Genomic DNA, 19,695 nt, shown 5'->3' on the forward strand with positions numbered 1-19,695 from the left:
GTAGCATTGCAGCTTTCAGACAATACATTTCACAGATGCAAACTCATAAGTGAAATTTGTAACAAATCCCCTATTGCCAAACCACATGACAATTTCTCCCTCCAGACATATTTGAGAACTTGCAAATGCCTTCGTGGAATAGTGGAGTAACATCTCACAGTAAGAACTGGCAAACAGTTCTCTCTCTTATCAGTGTCGAGCGGTGACTTCTTTAACCGGGTATGCTGGGTCACGCATCATGTCAAAAAATGCTGCCGATGCAGAAACGTTAGATGGGTTTAAAATACGCGAGAGGATCAAGTTCGCTCTAGAGAGAGTGCTTACTCTCATGACACATAGAAACACAGCTAAAAGTATTCTATGTTTATGTTAGAGTTAATTTTGTTCACATCACGTATAATTCATGACTGATACTGTGTGCCAGCGTTGTGTGTGCGTTAAGATTCAAGAGGAAGAATTATGATAGGCTTTTTCAAGAAAGAAGACATCACATGTAAAATGAATTCTATTTAGAAAGAACATAGCTTTTTTAGAAACTTTATAGCCCACTTACAATTTAAATTTAAAGTGTTTATTGCAAAAAAAAATTATAAATGTAAGTTTAAAAAATTTGCGTTGCATTTACAATCTTATAAAAAGATTTACCTGTTGAGACACACCTTCACTAACGCCCGTAAGCAATATTATATACATGCAATACCAGAGGCTGCAGTTTCAGGACCGCAGTTCTAGGACCTCATTCCTGAAACTGCAGACTCCAGTATTACAGGAATACCTTACTCCCCTTAAGAGCTTGATTGTGATGTTTGAGTTGAGGAGGGTGGTAGGCACGAAATATGTAAAATATGCTGGGGTATTTTTAATTCCACTAGGTGCCACCAGTGTCGCAGAAACGACATACTTCACATTTAAAGGGTTAGTTCACCCAAAAATGAAAATAATGTAATTAATGACTCACCCTCATGTCGTTCTAAGCCCGTAAGACCTCCGTTCATCTTCGGAACACTGTTTAAGATATTTTAGATTTAGTCCGAGAGCTTTCTGTCCCTCCATTGAAAATGTATATACAGTATACTGTCCATGTCCATAAAGGTAATATAAACATCATCAAAGTAGTCCATGTGACATCAGTGGGTTAGTTAGAAGTTTTTGAAGCATCGAAAATACTTTTTGGTCCAAAAATAACACAAAATAAGACTTTATTCAGCATTGTATTCTCTCCCGGGTCTGTTGTCAATCGTTCACAGTTACGCTGATGGCGTAAGACGCTGATGACGTGTTATCTGGTGCGCCCGAGCTTCATTTATAGACTGAGGGAAACGCACGCTGTAAAAGTGTCTCATCCGCGACATGCACATTTACGCACCATTAAAAAAATGATATCCACGCAAACAATGTAGAATAGCTTGAATATAGCGTGCGTCTCCCTCAGACTGTAAACGAAGCTCGGGCGCACCAGATAACACGTCATCAGCGTCTTACGTCAGCAGCGTCACTGCGGAGTCCTGAACGCAGATTCACAACAGACCCGGGAGAGAATACAATGCTGAATAAAGTCTTATTTTGTGTTATTTTTGGACCAAAAAGTATTTTCGATGCTTCAAAAACTTCTAACTAACCCACTGATGTCACATGGACTACTTTGATGATGTTTTTATTACCTTTATGGACATGGACAGTATACTGTATATACATTTTCAATGGAGGGACAGAAAGCTCTCAGACTAAATCTAAAATATCTTAAACTGTGTTCCGAAGATGAACGGAGGTCTTACGGGCTTAGAACGACATGTGGGTGAGTCATTAATGACATTATTTTCATTTTTGGGTGAACTAACCCTTTAAATGGTATGGCGCATAGGCTTAAGCCCAAAGTATACTCTTTCTTTTACTCATATGCTAGTATGTATGCAGTCGAACTCGTAGCCTTTTTCAAATATACTCCATTTAATAGCTTGCGTGAACGCAGGCGGTCAACACATGCTCTCTAGAAAGTTTTATCTTTGTCCACAGTGTCTGCGCTATTTTTATCGTTAAGTTATGACTAATAAAAATCTTTTAGTTTTCTCTTAAACTAAAGTTGCGACTATCTTATAACCCCCTCACACAAGCGCTTGTCAATAAGGGCGTCTGTTGTTATTGCAGTCTCCGTTATTATTATTTTTGTTGTATTTTAGTTTCATTACTGTACTACCCGGGCCAGTGTTGCCACCTTGTGGAATAACTGACTAGTGCAAAACAAATAGAATGCGCATATGTGCCCTTCGTGTAAAAAATATGCGTATCTACAAAAATTGGGTGGTGTACTATTCTGGTGACAAATCTTATTTTTACAAAGTTGAAAAAATTGGTCACTTTAATGTAATTTTCATTGATCGAGATCTGGCGGAGGTGGAGGTTAATGGGCAAAGTTTTTTGTAAAAAAAAAAAAAAAAAAACTTTATTAGGTTTACTGACATATTACAATGTTTACGTGGTTCAGTGATTGGTACTGGTAATGTGGTTTTATTAGGGCTTGATTTCATGATTTTGATTCATAAGCTTGCTATTCGATTCTGATCTTGATCCAATTCAATGCAATATCAATTACATGTAAGTACATGTTAATTTTCTCAAGGGTTACGGCCATTGCACACTGAGTCCAACATTTTCGTATGCGTTTTTTCGTATTCGTGATTCGGTGGCTCTGAATTGTCAAAGCACCATTCAAACACCATCCAAACTGCTTGTTACAGATGCAAAAAACGCAGAAAATCTAACCCGTTTCGATATTTTTTATGACGGACGAAAGTTTCGGAGGCAGTGTGCAAGCGTGATTGACATAACGTGAGGTCGTATTTATTTTTTAACGTGCGAAAATTTTGGATGCGAATTTCGGACTCAGTGTGCAATGGCCTTTAGGGTAACTAATGCTGTAAACTATACATGGAACAGCTGGTAAGTAATTATTAAAGGGCAAAATTAACAACTGATTCATTTACAAATGCATATAAGCCAGTTTTTATAATAATAACATTTTAATTAAAAAAAAATAATGATATGCAAAAAATTATAATGGATAATATAAAGTAATATAGTGCATTTTTTTGCTAAATGCTCCTCTCCAGAGTAAATTTTTGTAGCTAACTATCGAGTTTATGTTCATTTAATGGTGTTTCTGAGGTAAATTTAGCTTTAACATTGTTTACAAGCTGACAATCCTGATTATCTTGATGGTTGTACAGATTAGTTTATCAGATTTTCCTGTGTTATGAGGTGTGTTAAGAGTGATTGAATCTGCTCGGTAGAAGGTCAAGGCCACACGGATCTTAAATCGTAATTATCCAATGTATTGTAGGTGTTCGTCTGATTAAATGAACAGAGACGACATCAAAACTGGATGAAAAGCCGTGAACTGGCTACCGCTTTAATTATCCAAAACCAATCAAAAGCAAACATCAATCCCTTAAAGGGGAAACTCACACCGCAGGCAACTAACATTCTTAAAGGTGAAACCTAACATGCACTGTAATTGAATTCTGCGTGTGTTGCCACAGTGTTGAATATTTACATCAGAAATCCTGTTGTGTGGGGGGAACCCGCACTCTGTAGATTGTCACATGGAATGAAACGATACCCAATTAGAAAGTGAGCTGATGAAAGGCGGAAGCATAATCTCATTGCTTTAATTTTTTTATATAATCATTAAATAATCTTAGTTCATCACGAAAAAAAAGAGGCATTATAAAAGTACAAGAAGTTTGTACACTAGCACACAGCTCTTCCAGCTTTTTGTACACAGCTTTTCCAATCTGACACTGAAAACGGATAGTATATATATTGCTCTGTGACCTGCACCATTTGGTTGCCAGGTGCACTGATTGCTCTGGGCTGGTCATAATGTAATGGCTCATCCGAGGACCATTTTGTTTGTGCGTTGATCAATGTTTATATGTGAATAAAAACCTAAATTAAATTTGTTTGCCTGTGCAGAAGACCTGGATTAAAATGATTCAAATCATAACCACTTTTATGATGTTTTTATTGACTTTTGTAAGAGTAAAATTCTCTCTCAGGTTTCATCAAAAATATTGCCATTTGTGTTCAAGCGACTCAAATATACAGCATTTGAGTTCACTTGGAGCAGCATTTACTGTGAACTGATCAAGCTACTCTGTGACACTGAAAACAGAATCATGACCCATTTTGGATCCAAAATGGTGAATTTTACAGAAAAGTAAGAAGATTGTATTCAATCCAAAAGACCTTTGTTTCAGTAGTCTAGAGATAAACTCATCAAGAAATCTTTTTAAAAGTTATGTTTGGAAGATTATTCTCCTTAAACCATCTAAGAATCACAACAGATAACTGAACCAAACACCTGACCAGAAATCATGAAATATTGAAGGGGAACACGGTAACTCTAGCCATTTCTTCGCTGATTTTCACTTTTGTTGTCGCATGTTTTCTCAACGAGCTCCCCCTACAGCTGTGGGACGTATATTTCACAACACGGTCGTAAAAAAAACCTCCCCCTTTCTACCGCTGCTCATGTGCATATGTTATTATTGGAGCCGGCCAACTTTATTGTGTGGAGCTTTGTCTACCGAGGTGGGTAATAAATCATACACAGTACCATAGAACATTGACGTGAATGTCGAATTGCCGTAAAGCAGTTCGTGTTTCTCGCTCATTCTCGCTTCTCACAAGACTTCCTATTTCCAACTTACTGGGACGTTAGTCCCCATGTTGCAAGGTTGGTTTCCCGCCTGGGAACGCTGGGGGGAGCGGGGAAAGTCACAATTTTCACCAGAACAGGTTATTTAACCATCCAGATGATTTCTAAATGGTTTTATTAAGTTGAAATAGTTGCCAAATTCCCCTTTAAGGTTTGGCCTGCACAAGCGAATGTGGCGCATCTAATAAAACTACACCAAAAGTGCTTTCCTTGGATCATTGTTTCTAACTGTTGGTAAACTCTGTATGTCCAAAGGTTAGACCTTCAAAAGAACAAGCACATTTCTTTGTATGTAACTAACCTTTGATCAGGATTGGGTTTGCCCTTTTTCCTCATGTTATTCGCCGTCGTTTCACAGAAGTGTAAGCGTCCTACTGTCACCTTAGTGATTGTATCTCCTGGCAGATTTACTCTAAAAGAGATATTACACCAAAAAACTGGATAAATTACACAATTATAAATATGTTTTTCCACATGCTTAATTTTAAGTATCCTTACACTCACCTGACCGGCAGGAAAGGCTTCTTGCTGCGATCCGACTGAGACTGCTCGATGGTGATTAAATGGTTCTGTGCTTCAAACTACAAAAAGGTTCAAGCGTCAAACAAACCATCTGCATTCAGAACATAAATGTTTCCATAAGGTTTTCAGCCATGTTGTCACTACCTTGACCCCAAACACCTTCACGTAGAAGCTCTCCACGGGCATGAGACCTGCTGGGGTTCTGACAAATCTGGGATCTCCAACCATCCCAATGTGAACCGTCACCTGAAAATGGTTCTTCTTTTGACACACAAAGGCTTCATCAGCTGTGGAGTAGCTGAAGCCCTTATCAGTGTCCACATGGTAACCTGGAGGTGGTCTTCACAAAAATGTGGACAGTATAAGATGTCAAGATAATGATTAAGTAGTAGTGAGCACTAGGGTTATAACTATATTTTAAAAAAAGATTTCCTGTATCATAAATCAATGAACTTTTGCTTAAAAAAAGGCCTTAATTCCTTTAAAGTTTAAAAAATGGTCACCCCAGACAAAGAAAAATTCACAACCATAACAAACATTACTGCTTATTAGTTAGTAGCACTTCCTAAAACTTTCTATAACTTTCCGGGACTGTTTTTTTGTAGAACAATTATGCATGGTATGTAATTTTCCAGTTCAATTTATGCTTCCATAATTTTGTGCCTTCTAAAGTATCAATGTTGAGTTGTTTGCTCACAAAGCTCGCTCTCTCTCTCTCTTTCTCGTCGAGAACGCTGCTGTGGTGAGAGTGAGCTTTTCTCTCTATTCCTGTTTTTTTCCCCAAACTATTCTTTCACAAGTGTGTAGTGTTGCTTAAGTATTGGTATAAAATTGTAGAGGAAAATAATTTGTGTGTGAAGTATAATTAAGAGAACGCCCAGTCAAAGCTTTGAACAAATACCACAGAGGAAACTTTTCACTGCCTGCTTTTAATTGTTCGGTGGAGGATTGTGCTTTGGCTGTTGGGAAGGCTGTCGGTTATGATAGTATTGTGTCCGCTTTACGAATGAATGGCGCTGTAGTTATTTTCTTGGACGACATAGGAAAAGTGAATAGTGTTGTTCAGAGTGGAATTGTGATACAAGATACTTTGGTTTCTGCTGTACCGTTAATTCAACCAGCGAAAATAATAATCCTCTCTAATGTTCCACCCTTCATGATTTGCTGATAAAAGAGCTGTTTAGGCATGGCAAGATTATGTCTCAAATGAAAAAAATACAGCCCGGTTGTAAACCTCCATTGCTCAAGCATGTTGTTTGTTTTAGACGGCAAGTGTATATGATTTTGAACAATGGCGAGGATGAATTGAATGTGGCGTTCAAATTTAGAATTGACGGGTTTGATTATGTCATCTTTGCATCTTCGGGAATAATGAAGTGTTTTGAGTGTGGCAAAGAAGGTCACACCAAACGAGTGTGCCTTGGGAGGGAGGGTTAAGGGTACAGATGCTGGTTTGTTGACAAATGAAAAATACTGGTAGTAGTAATGTGGAGCAGACTAGCGTTGATATTGCAATGATGACTGTGCGAAAAGAGGACGGAGATGGTGAAAATAGTAAGAGTGTTGATGTTAGAGGTGTTATAGGTGTTGAGGGTGAGGAAAATATAGACAGGGGTGCACATAACTGGTACGCATGCACGACAAAAATCAGGAATATGTAATGCCACTTGTGTTATTATGCGCCTTTGCGTACTTAAAGGGTAACTGTCGCCAAAATGCAACCTTTCATTTAAAACCATAATTAGAATGGAAACGCCACTAAGTTTGACCGTATTTTCGTTTTCGGGCAAATTGCCTTTTGAATGGGAGTGCTAGGGACACGTATATGAATCAAAAATCTCTATTTTTAAAAGAGTAAGAAGGCTCGACACAACATGAAACTTTGCTCGAAGTATCACCAGGGGCTCTACACATGAACTCGAGCATTGAGAACATTGTGTACACAGAGTTTACTAGAAATAAATATTTTGAACAACTCACTGTAGCTGTGTCCGTCGGCATTTTGTCAGTCAAAAAGAGTCGATCTCCAAATGCAAATGAACTGACTCTGAATTTTAGTATTGTTTCTTATATGAGGATCCTTTTTCAAATACAAGGTCAATATTGATTTTCACTAATGACAACAAATTATCCGTGAATTTATATGGAACTAAGCTTTAGGAGCTTTCCATCTTTAGTCTCCTCCCTGTTAAGTTGCATTCGGAGATCGACTATTTTTGACTCCATGAATTCTAAGGAACGTGATGGAAACTAAACAATCAAATTACACTTCAAATGAATTTTTTCCAAAGATGTTTTCTGTCATTTTAGGTAGTTTTTTTCATGCTGATGTAAATTGAATTGTTCGTCTTTTAAAATAAGTTTGGTTTTAGTTAGTTATTTGATGCTATAAAAACAGGAATGTTACGTCATGATTGACAGCTGTGGCCACGCTACATATGGGGTGAGTACCAAACACCATCTCCTGGTACTCACCTGAGTAACTCACTGAAAAAGTTATGTGCACCCCTGAATATAGATGTTGTTTCAGGAGGTCTAGAAAGTACAGAAAATGAAAGTGAAACTAATATGACAACTGATGTTGTTATAGCAGCTGAATGTATTTTAGCTGAGGAGAATAAGAATACTGATTTTGAAAAAGATAAGGCTTTGTTTAAAGCTCCTTCTTGTAAGAGGAAACGTGTTAGGAAAACCCCATCACAAAAAAAAAAAAACCAAGACAAAAAAGTGATGAAATGGTGATGTATCAACAACCTGGGAAGTGACGATGAGACTAAACAGTGCAATTGATGGTTCTAATAGTGAAGCTGTAGATAGTAATATTGAGAAATAACAACAAAGCTATACTTTTGCTAAAGTGAGAATTTTCCTACAAAAGACAAAAAATAGGAAGCATGTCCAGGTCATAGATTACTTTCCAGATCAAAACGCATTCGTTGAATCAGTTGTGATGTTGATGAGGGGAGAAGGTGAAGAACAATTCACAGTACAGGAGATTGAATAAATTTGTTTCTAAAGTGAAACTGTAATTAAAGCATGAAGATGGATTTGAAACTACATGTTACTGTGTTTTTATATGTTGTTTAAACCCCTTCCTCAGCACCCCCAATTTTGGCATACATGCATACATGACATACCCAGAATAAAAAGGTTGCAGCTTCTGAAGTCATTCTGAATAGACACATAACCAACATATATTTAGAAAGCCAACCCTTGAGAGTTTACAGTTCAAGACTCAAAATTAACCAGACTGTTATTAATATTGAGATATATAAGCTCAAACATAAAACAAAAACAACAAATATTAAGAATATATTTATTAAATGTATAAAAATATTATGTGAATTTAAGATAGCAACTTATTACCACAACTAAAGTGTAGCCACAACTGTGGTCATGCTTCATTTCAAATCTGAGAATGATATATCTAAAATTATGCATTTTGTGAAGCCTATTGTGAGACCATATCAGGGGAGACTTTGGAGAAGGCTAAAAGATTCTCATCAAATATGTATTGCCTGTAATAAACACTCATTTACAGTCTCTGACTAATGTCTGGCGAGGAGAACTGGCCCCATTCATGTTCTTTTCATTTAAATCGACCAACCTTTCACACCTCTGCCGGTATGAGACTTAATCTTCATTATTCTTTTGTCCTTATTCTTTTGTTTGAATCCAGCCAGATTATAGCCGTTCTTCTGGCATAATGCTTGGCCATTGACACCTAATGTGCACGAATAATCCACCCATTAACTTTACTCTTGTTAGGAAACAAACAACACCAAAAATATATTATTACTTTAAATGCGAATTCTTTAAAAAATATATACATATAAGGAATAGAAAGCTCGTGTAGCAGGTGCAACACAACAAGTAGCTAACGTTAGCCTCCAGCTACATGACACAATTTAATTTATTAATATTACACTTTTATTTAAAGCTCACTTTAAAACACCATCGAGTATTTGTATCATATTCCGGTCGCGGTTTAAAATGGTTTCAAGTCAAAAAAAGATTTTGAAATATGTCATTTTTAGCATTTTATATGAAGCTATGAGCTATGCTTAGCCTCACCTTTATTTTTTATTCATATAAAAATACCCCGAAACGCACGAAAACAACACACAAAACACATATACTTCAATCGTGCATTTAATAGCTGCTTGTTTCGGTGAAGAAATCTCACTTTCGTTTTGTTTATTACGGATATCCAGAATGAGGAAGTATAGACAGGACGCGTCATGCAGAAGAGGTCAGGTTGAACACGTGGCAGTGTTGCCAGATTGGAAATGTCCAAGTATCGTACCAGAAGCTCAAAATTATCGTATTTCGAAGAAAATGATCGTACACGAAGAAAACATGCGCAGAATTCTCCAACGGGGGGGGGGGGGGGGGGGGGGGGGGGGGTCTGAATAATTCGCTTGGTTGGGTCCTTACCATAGACTGTACAAAAAATAGGTCCTCACATGCGCTTCGTGAGGCACACACGCACACTAGCACACACACGCAATGTCTCTCGCTCCCTTTCTCTGCTGTGCGCGCGCTCTTGCTTGCTCGATCTAGATTTCGGGAGATTTTTTAACTATTTGCGGGGAATTCTGAAATTATCGTACATTATGGGATTTTTTTCATTATTGATCGTACATCGTACAGAGGTCAAAATTATCGTACAAATACGATAATTATCGTACGTCTGGCAACACTGACACGTGGAGATGATTGACAGCTGTTCAGCAAATCATAGCGCTCCGAGGTCAAATCTCACGCGATCCAGGAAGAGGAGACCCATATCTAGCTCCGTTCGCTGTTTGGCACTTTAGATCGCTTAAATCACTGGAAACTGAATAGAAATTTGTATTCTGTATGAATAAATAGATTACTAGATTGTGATAATTATTCATTATTTCTCCAAATGTGAAATAAACCAAATGATACCTGGTAGGTTATTAGTCTTACAAACTAAATTTGAAAAGTTTAATTTTGTTTTTATAAATCTATATGCTCCAACAAATGGTACTGAAATGTCTTCTTTAATAATATCAGTGTTTTTTTACAAAATTGTAATTCAGATCATTATCTCTTTGTGGGGGTAGATTTGAACTGTATGGAAAATGATGTTCTTGATAGGAACCATTGGGAACCTCACACTGCTTCAAGACGTGTAATATGTGAGTTGATCGAAACCCACAGTTTATGTGATGTGTGGAGAGAATTGAACAATAACAATAGGCAGTATACATGGACACACTGCAGAGATAATGGTATCTCTATGGCCAGGCTTGATACGTTTTATTGTTTTAGGTATCATTTTAATATTGTTAAGATTGTTTGATTACTCCAGTTAGTTTTCAGATCACTGTTTGGTTTTATGTGAAGTGTTTATAGCGAATGTTACAATAAAGAGTGATTATTGGCATTTTAATGCATCTTTCATACCTGCAAACTTGTCGCTTTTCGGCGACAATCGCCGTTTTCTTGCTCAATTAGGTCATTTACGTGAATCGCGTAGAACCGGAGAGTTTTTTTGTTTTGGGGGGGGGGGGGGGGTGTAGGCTGTCATTCATCTGCATGCCATGCAGGCTAGAATTGCGAAACTTTATTGGGTAATTCTTATAATTGACATTTCTCTGGGCCAATCGGTATCTTAGCACTTACGTCAGAATCTTGAATCACATCGCGCGCCTCCGCATCCGATGATGCACGACTTTGAGCCGAATCTGCCAGAGCAGATGGATATTAGTACATCTCATCACACAGGCAACCAGTTTGCGCGTGTAAATCGGTGGTATGATCTGGTTTTCAGTCTAAAACAGTAGCGTCAAGTAAATGCCTCGTCCCTTTGGGCAGATCCGCGCGCAGTCAGCGGAGGCTCGCACTGCGGTGCCCATGGCAGACGTGGCGACCGGCGGCACTGATAATGCGGTGGCTCTGAATCCACTTGTTTACAAGAAAGGAGGAAACAGCCACATGTGGAGATATTTTGGATTAGGCTATCACGTTGCCAGAAAGGGCCGTTCACAATAGCGCGTTTTTTGGGCGTGCAAATTCCATAGACTAAAAAATAGGCAAATTCGCTTTCCAGACGCGCCTAATGGTTGCATAGCAACGACAGACGCAACGAGAAAGCGGTGCAAACTGCGCTTTCTATGATGATGAGGAAGTATCAGCAAATAATTAATTTATTTTTAGCCGTTGCATAGCTTTACTACTAGATATATTCATGGATATGAGAAATAAAAAGCCACCCTGGCCTGTATATGATCGATGCGCCGGTCACTTCTGTTATATGCCGCGCGACTGCATTTTAAATAAGCACGCGCACAAAACGCGATATGTGAACGACCCCTAAAGTGGTATCGTGTGCGGTTGTATCTGGGTAGTTTAAAAGACCGTTAAAAATGTAATATGAACGTAGTTTTGGATTAAATAAAAGTACAGTCAAGTCAAATAAAGCACGTTTTATCTCCTGTAGTTTGGCAACACTACAATAGGCTACCATTCATTAACTTTACTTAATGCCTTATCTAACATCAATTGAGTGAACAGTACTTTTTTACAACATGAATTAATGTTTGTGAATGTTAATACAAACACTTGATTGTTCATGTTTGTTCACTTCATCCATTGTGCATTGATAATGAACAGATAACACTTTTGATTTAAAAAATGTATTAGTAGGCCTACATTTTTAATTTACCCCTAGGTAAATAATTGCTACACTATTGTTTGTTGTTAGGACGTTTTAGCTAATGTTATCTAACAAATGAAATCTTATTGTAAAGTGTTTTTAATTCTACAGTTTCCATCTCTAACCGTGATATACACTTTAATATATGTAAATTTAATTAAGCTTTGGTACCGAAATTGGTACCGAGAACCGTGGATTTTCACCGGTATTGGTACCGAACACTGAAATTTTGGTCCCGTGACAACACTAGTTGCATGGGATGCATTTCTAACAACATAGGGCTATTTAGATAAACAATCTGGCGAGTGTGTTTTAGGGTAATACACCAACAGCAAATTTCTTTAAAGGGCTACATTTTGCATCCAAGTCTATCATTTGAAATCTTTACATTGTATTGTAGCTCAGAATTCAAGTAGTCGTGTATCTCGAAACAAAGATCAGTCCTTGGACCGATGAGATTGGCTAGCTTATCGTGATTTTTCATTTCAGAATGAGGGAGCTTAATGAGGACTCCTCATTATACAGTATATAGCACAGCTAGACTCATACACTATCAGTAGATAGGCCATGCCAAATTTACCTTATGTACAAAAGAGACAAAAGGTACATGCCTGGTTCATTCTGACCAGACCTATTGTAAACCTGGAAGGTCGATTATGGATAACATCACTTTATCAGGGATATTCTGGATTTCTCTGGTTATCTGGATCTTGATATAGGCTTTATTTAAATTGATAAAGAAAAAGCCTTTTATCGAATAGAGCATCAATATCTTTGGAATACACCTATAATGCCCTTGGTTTTGGGTCTACTTTTAATGCTATGATTAAAGTATTGTACAAAGACATTGAGAGCGTACTGAACATCAATGGTGGTTTGAGTGAGGTTTAAGACAGGGATGTTGTATTCCTTAGCAATCGAACCAATGTCAGATTAATTGCGTTCTTGTATTGTAAGTATTTGTGAGTGCATCTTGGAGATGTATCTGTGCAGTAGAAAAAATGGGATGGGATTATAGAAAAAAATTGAGGGTAGACTAAAGAAATGGAGATGGATTCACTCCTAGCTATCTTTTAGAAGGAGAGTACTAATATTGAACAACTTAATAGCCTCTACTATGTGGCATAAGCTCTCTTGTGTGGAACCTCCCAAAGGACTATTATCACGTTTACAAACAATATTAGTGGACTTTTTCTGGGACAGGCTGCACTGGGTCCCTCAAAGTGTGTTTTTTGCCAGTAGAGGAGGGAGGACAAGGTCTGGTGTCTCTATCAAGCAGATATGCAACATTCCGATTACAGTTCATTCAGAAGTTTTTAACAGGCTCTGTGGATGTGGTATGGAGAGAAGTTGCAAAAAACATTCTTCACAGAGTGGATGGACTTAGACTAGATACTGCTTTGTTCCTCACGGATACTAAGAAGCTAAACTTGAGTGGACTATCTCCATTTTACTATGGTTTGTTCAAAGTTTGGGGATCTTTCATTATTAAAAGACCAGAAAATGTTAACTCTCTGTTCTGGTTGTTGAAGGAGCCTCTAGTTAAGGGGGCTCATTTGGACATAACGGATCAAGTACCGAATCTTTCTCAGAGACTGTGTAACACCCAGACTGTAAAGCTGGGTCACACAATTAAAGTGGCCTGCTCTGAATTGAAAGACATTATGGCTGTGGCATCTTTATTAGGACAACAATGTATGCGATAAGCCTCAACTCTAATGGAGTTATGGAGAAAGAAACTGGCAGCAAAGGAGTTGTCACTTCTTCAAAGAAATGAGGAAGGGAATTTGCTTCCTGATATGAGAGACCCTTTTCCCAAGCACTGGATTACACCAGATTTAAAGGAGATTTTTTGTTAAACTTAAATGGGCTTCAGGACTTATCATTGGATGAAATAAGTGGGAAAGTGAAATACAATATTGTAACCAAACATTTGTAAAAGTCAACACTGTGTGAGAAAGTAGATAATGTCTGGAGAGAGAGATTTGATATTGGAAATGAAGATAAACTATTTTGAAAGGACTTATACAAACCACCATTGATGAAAAAATCAGCCATTGAGAAGCCTGAAGGGGTCTGTTGCTCTTAATGATTTTGTGTCGATCATTAATCCCAATGTCAATGAAGGTTGTATTTTTTGTGGGTTCAGATAAACGATTGTTCATTGTTTTCTGGAATGTATCAGGCTAAAACCACTTTTTGCATTACTAGAAAACATGTTTGTAGGTTTTAAGGAAAGTTTCACATCTAAGGCTTTCATTTATGGGACAGGATAGAACCACAATCACAGATTTAAAGGGCAGTTGATTCATTTTATGGTCGGCCAAGCAAAAAAGGCCATATATATTTCAAGAAAAAAACAAGATTAAAAAACACATGGACAAGATAGTGTATTGTTGTTTAAGGCATTTTTCAGGTCTATGATCTCAGTTGAGTTTAAGTACTATAAAGAGATGCAGGATATGGAAACTTTTGTACTAAAGTGGTGTTTATTTGTACTGTGTTTGAGGGGGAATTCATTTGAAATGTTTTGCTGTGTTGATTGGTTTTGTGAACGATTTGATGATGCATTTTTCTTACTGGTGTATGGGTAAAAAATATATATTTTGTTTGGGTTTCCAATAATGTGCATTTGGAAAAGCATTTAAAGTCTTTATGCGCTTTGTGTTTCATAGCATAGTGCTGCACTGTTATTATTTAAATTTTTGGTCAATATTGAACAAGGATTTGATCTGCTGTAAAGTGTAACAACAACAATCTCCAGGCATTTGTTATAATACATAACGTTGTGCATAGATTGAATTATGTTTATGTTATGTATTTTAACAGTGTTGTTCATTAAAACCAAAGAATTACATGCTTTAGATACTTTATTTGAACCAATTATTATTGCCTCGTTATGATTTTTTAAGTCATTTTAAAGAAAAAAAAAGATCATATTACTCTATTAATCATCAGGTTAAGAAGTCTTGGTAGCTACTCACAACGATTCAGATCTGCTGTTGTGGAGCGAGCACCACTGACTGGGCTGATACTGGTCCCATGTGAGCAGCTGGTGCACACTGCTTGCTGGACTTCCACCAGTAGCATCGCTGTCATACGACTGTGCTTCATATGATCCACTCTCTGGACCTGAAGACAACACAGACATTAAGCAAAGAAATTCACAATATGATATGTATAGTCTGGTATATATACTACGTGACTTAATTGCAGTCTGGACAAGTCTATGCTAGCTGCCGAGAGTCAGAGACAATGTGCAAATATCTGAATTGACAGATTTAACAGAAAATTTCATAGTGTATGATGGGCACAGACTCACATTTTTAGTCCATCCAGTCGAAGGATATAAAACATGTTTAACCCTCTGTGGTCGGCAAACGCGCGGGCGCGTTTTGCTCTGGGTTTTTTTACATAGCAGCAACATAGACTTAAAATACTCCGTCATGTATGGTCATACAGACTTAAGAAATATGAAAAAAGAATCTGTGAGATGTCTACTTTTTTATGTGTCAATCAAAACAAAACGAACCCAGGTGCACACCAAAAGTGCTAGTGTGAAAGCACCCTTGTGTAAATTTAATAGCATTTTACATTGCATCTGACCAATATATGTGACCCGTCACAGAAAGTAGGGACACAAGTCGGCAGCACAACTTTTGAGCAAAATGAGAAAGCGTTTTTTTTTCAAAACTGGTGATTTTCGCTTTTTTGCAGAATCTGTTAGTTGAGATCACGAAGAAGCCTCTCCATGTTTTAGATATCAATATTGGTATATTTAAAATCGTACATTTTTAGGTTGAAATCGGCTTGTTTTGTGAGATTCTAGCTCGCAGTAGGGGCGTGTCATTGTGTGTATTTCCATACTGGATAAGCCGGCTTTTGTTTCTTTTGTTATTGCCCCCGCCCTCCAAGGGAACAGCGTGGTAGGACTGGGCGATATAATATCGATATAAAAAATATATTGATATATTTTTTAAATGGGATATGGAATTAGACCATATCGCATCGATATAGTTCAAAGTTGCGCTGTGACCCTTGCTGCAAGCAAGCTGCTGCGTGCTTTTGTAGCAGTCTGCGTCTCAACAGCCCAGTGTACAACGCGACAAATACTCACATTAAATGTTTACGCAGAGAAACAGGACACTGCAGCTCTCAAAAGTTAATTATTTGCATGTGCTTTAAAGCCTTGCCGGTTAAACATGTCATTCGCTGCTGAAGCGCTGTTTTAATGCGCTTTTCTGCGCTCAAACAGCCGACGCGCACATGCACTAAAAAGCCTGTCTAACAGCGCCTGGATACTGGACTAAGTTATCTTTCGAGTCTTTTTGAGCTAATACTGTCAAATACACTCAAGGTTTACATAAAGAAAGTTGGTTATGTCTAAACTGAAAGCAAACCGAGAAAATTGAGAGAAATCTGCGTGTCATATTATGCGTACATATTAGACGCGTTGCTTTCAGGTCTTAAAGAGACAGTAGCCCTAATAGTAAACATGCAGCCGCTTGTCCTTAAATAGATTGTTCACCCAAAAATAAACATTTTGTCATTCTTTACTCACTCTAATGTTGTTCCAAACCTGTATTTATTTATTTCTTGTGCTGAACACAAAAGAAGATATTTGGAAGAAGAAGATTCAGGTTTAAAACAACTTGAGAGAGTAAATGATGACAATTAACATTTGGGGAGAACTGTCCATTTAATGTTAATAAAACAACATGTGCTTTACAGCTTTACAGGGGGAGCTTTACAGGGGGTATGGCTTATCTAAATGAGATGTAAATGAGCCCTATTGTCACTCCCAGCAGCAGAGAGAGGTGAGAACTGCAATCTTTAGAGGCAGATTTCTCCACTTTGAATTTTTTTGAGTGCCTACCTTCAAATGGCCACTTCTTCTCCAAATATTATCAGATTTCCATGTGTTACACATCGTTGGAAAGCTTGGAGACTACACTTTCAGAATCTGTGAATAACTCAAAATGCCCCAGAACCGACTTGTGTCCCTACTTTCCGTGACCGGTCACATATTGCAAGATGTAATGCCAAAGACACTGGCAAATAGACCATGGACACCTAAGATTGGACTCAAATATTCTGCATATAATGTAATACTTACAGAATGACGGTTTGGCCCAAACCGGGTCAGCGCCCATGTGCTGCTCTGTGTGCTCCTCAAAAGAGTTTGACCGTCTTCTTTTCTTATTTTTTTGTAAGAAATTTCTGTTAAAGCAAGAACTGCAGACTGTGAATATGCTGAATAAACTGCATAACAAAGCAGAACAGCACATGCAGCAGACGTGTCTTACCCTAGATGTTGGTCGTTATTTGGGGGCATATAAGGGTACACGGTCTCTGGTTGCATAGCATAGGGCACACACGAAGAATCCGCAGCAGCATTAGCTGGCATATGTCCCGCTGAAAGTCCCATTGGTGAGCACTGAGTAAACTGCAGGATACCATGGATGGGTGCATTATGGGACGTGGCTGCCTCTATGTAACTATCAGCTGTGTTGAGACTGTACTGAGGTACCGAAGCAGGTGAATTAGCTTTGATGTGGTTCCCAAGGGTTCTGCCAACATCATACATGAGTCCTGCACCACCACAGCGCTCTGGTTTTATGTCTTTAAAGGGACAAGATGGAGGGAAGGAGGCTTCTGATTGGCTATATGTGTCCCTGCTGCTTTGTTCAGTAGACCATCTGGAATCTGGTGAAAAGACAGATAGTTTAATGACTTTCCACTGTATTCCTACGCCCCATGGCGCTTTGTGCGAATTATGGGTGTAACTTCCGCTAAGCTGTAAACAATCAGTAAAAGAATCACACTATAAACGCAATAATACAGGGTTCCCTTTCGAAGGGAACTCGCACTGCGTCGAATGACGCTTTGGGGAACGCCTCAGGCGTGACAGGTGTCTGAAATCACAATCAAATCACGGCAATCACATTGACCGGCGACAGCCCGTGAATCATTAACATGAATGATATAAGGGCGCCTTGCAAACATGACAAATCTTCTTTTCGTCTTCAGGGACTGTCTGTTTGAAACGCTTTTCAAAGAAGGAAAAACGAGAAATGAAACGTACAGCGAAGGCCGATTGCTTTCAGAAGTGTGTCGACCCGTGCCCAAGGTATTTGACGCCGGGGGACACACACCAGCTGTGCGTTTTCTGCCTGGGAGAAGAGCACGCACGGGAGGTTCTCGAGGGAGCCCCCTGTGCAAACTGTGAGCGGTTTTCCTTAAAAACGCTCCGCTCTCGTCTGTCCCTCTTCTCGAGTGAAGGGGGTTCAGCATCTGGACCTTGTGGTTCAGGTCCCGCTCGTTCCGAGGCAGAGCGGCGACTTGCATCATGGGGCTCCCAGATGGAGCTTGTCGATCACTTTCAGAGGGCTGTAAACCTCTCAGATGATTCGACGACTGACGAGGGTGAGCTGCAGGTCGATGATGAAAGCCTTTCGCCGACAATTCCTGCAGCTAGTGCTCTTCAGGACGCGCAGGAGATGGCTGAGGAGGTCGACAGTCAGGTGGATCCTGAACCCACTCAGCCATCCTGCCCCGTGTATGCAGAGCTGGTGGATGTAATGGAGCGCGCCGCCGGCAGGCTGCAGCTGCCATAGCAACGCGCTAGAGGAGAGACCGCTCGCGGCAGGCTCGACGATCGGTTTCTCCCCGGCCATAGACCACCAGTTCAGGTTAGCCTTCCATTCCTCCCCGACCTCCACACTGAGGTTGAGAAGGCATGGAAGAATCCATACTCTGCCCGTATCCACCGACATCAGCGGGCTAGTTTCGCTGATGTCGAGGGGATCGGAGATTATGGATACGTGTCGATGCCGCCCATTGACGAGACGTTTGCGAACTATCTCGTCTCTGGGCAGGCATCAGAGCATACTCGGCAGCAGGTCAGGCTGGTGCTGCCCTGCACACCATGGCGGTCCTGCAGGCGTACCAGAATGATCTGCTGAGGGATCTCGACCAGGGGGCAGGATTGTCCCCCGAGGCGGTGGCTGAGCTGCGCCGCACCACAGATCTTGCTCTCCGGGCCACCAAACAAACCGCTGCTTCGATCGGCCGGTCGATGGCAGCGATAGTGGCCATGGAGAGACATCTGTGGCTAAATCTAGCCGACATCAGGGATAAAGAGAAGGCCTTTCTCCTCGATTCACCGGTTTTGCCCTCTGAACTCTTCGGCACCTCCGTAGAGGCGGTGGTGGGGAAGTTCAGGGAGGCGAAGGCGCGCTCAGCAGCATTCAAAACCTGTATACCGCTGAGATCCGGGTCCGCGCCCAGGCAGGTGGGAGGACCTGGCCCGTCTCGGTCTGAGGACCAGAGGCGGGGCCAGCGAGCCAGTGTGACCTCTCGTGCGCCCCCTCCAGGTAGGAGCAGGGAGCAGAAAATGCGTGACTCCCGCAACAGGAGGGATTTGAGGGAGGTTATCCAGAACAAACGACAGCGCCGGTGAAGGATAACCTCCTCGGAGGGTCATGAAATCTGCCCTCTGCTGCTTCCGACTCCTCAGGCCTGGGGCGGGGCCTATGATGGCCCGCCTAGGCTTGGCTTGTGAGAGCGCCTCTTTCAGGCATGTAAAGTGATGGACCCCAGGTTCATAAGGAACTACCTGGCGAGTCTTCACTCCGCACGCCGCAGGTGAGCTGATTGGTCTTCTTAAGAGTAATTAATGAAAAATATATACTAATATGTATCTCTCTACAGACCTCGTTCCCTGTATAGAGTCATGGGGTCATGTCAATGCAATAAGGTAAGAAGG

General features: G+C 39.8%; 1 protein-coding gene across 3 annotated transcripts in view; it reads right to left on the reverse strand.

Annotated features, from left to right (window-relative positions):
• The window catches only part of myrfl (myelin regulatory factor like), a 62,432-nt gene that overhangs the window by 19,669 nt on the left and 23,068 nt on the right, over window positions 1-19,695 (reverse strand). For all 3 annotated transcript variants that reach the window (XM_079624043.1, XM_079624042.1, XM_079624044.1), the window contains 6 exons: window positions 17,234-17,633; window positions 17,044-17,147; window positions 14,912-15,059; window positions 5,384-5,579; window positions 5,222-5,298; window positions 5,019-5,129 (listed from right to left, as the gene is read on the reverse strand). In XM_079624043.1, the coding sequence (XP_079480169.1) occupies window positions 5,019-5,129; window positions 5,222-5,298; window positions 5,384-5,579; window positions 14,912-15,059; window positions 17,044-17,147; window positions 17,234-17,633 (1,036 nt within the window). The remainder of the gene's footprint in view (window positions 1-5,018; window positions 5,130-5,221; window positions 5,299-5,383; window positions 5,580-14,911; window positions 15,060-17,043; window positions 17,148-17,233; window positions 17,634-19,695) is intronic.

The sequence above is a fragment of the Phoxinus phoxinus genome (assembly GCF_949152265.1).
Source record: "Phoxinus phoxinus genome assembly, chromosome: 9".
In the NCBI taxonomy this organism is placed as follows: Eukaryota; Metazoa; Chordata; class Actinopteri; order Cypriniformes; family Leuciscidae; genus Phoxinus; species Phoxinus phoxinus.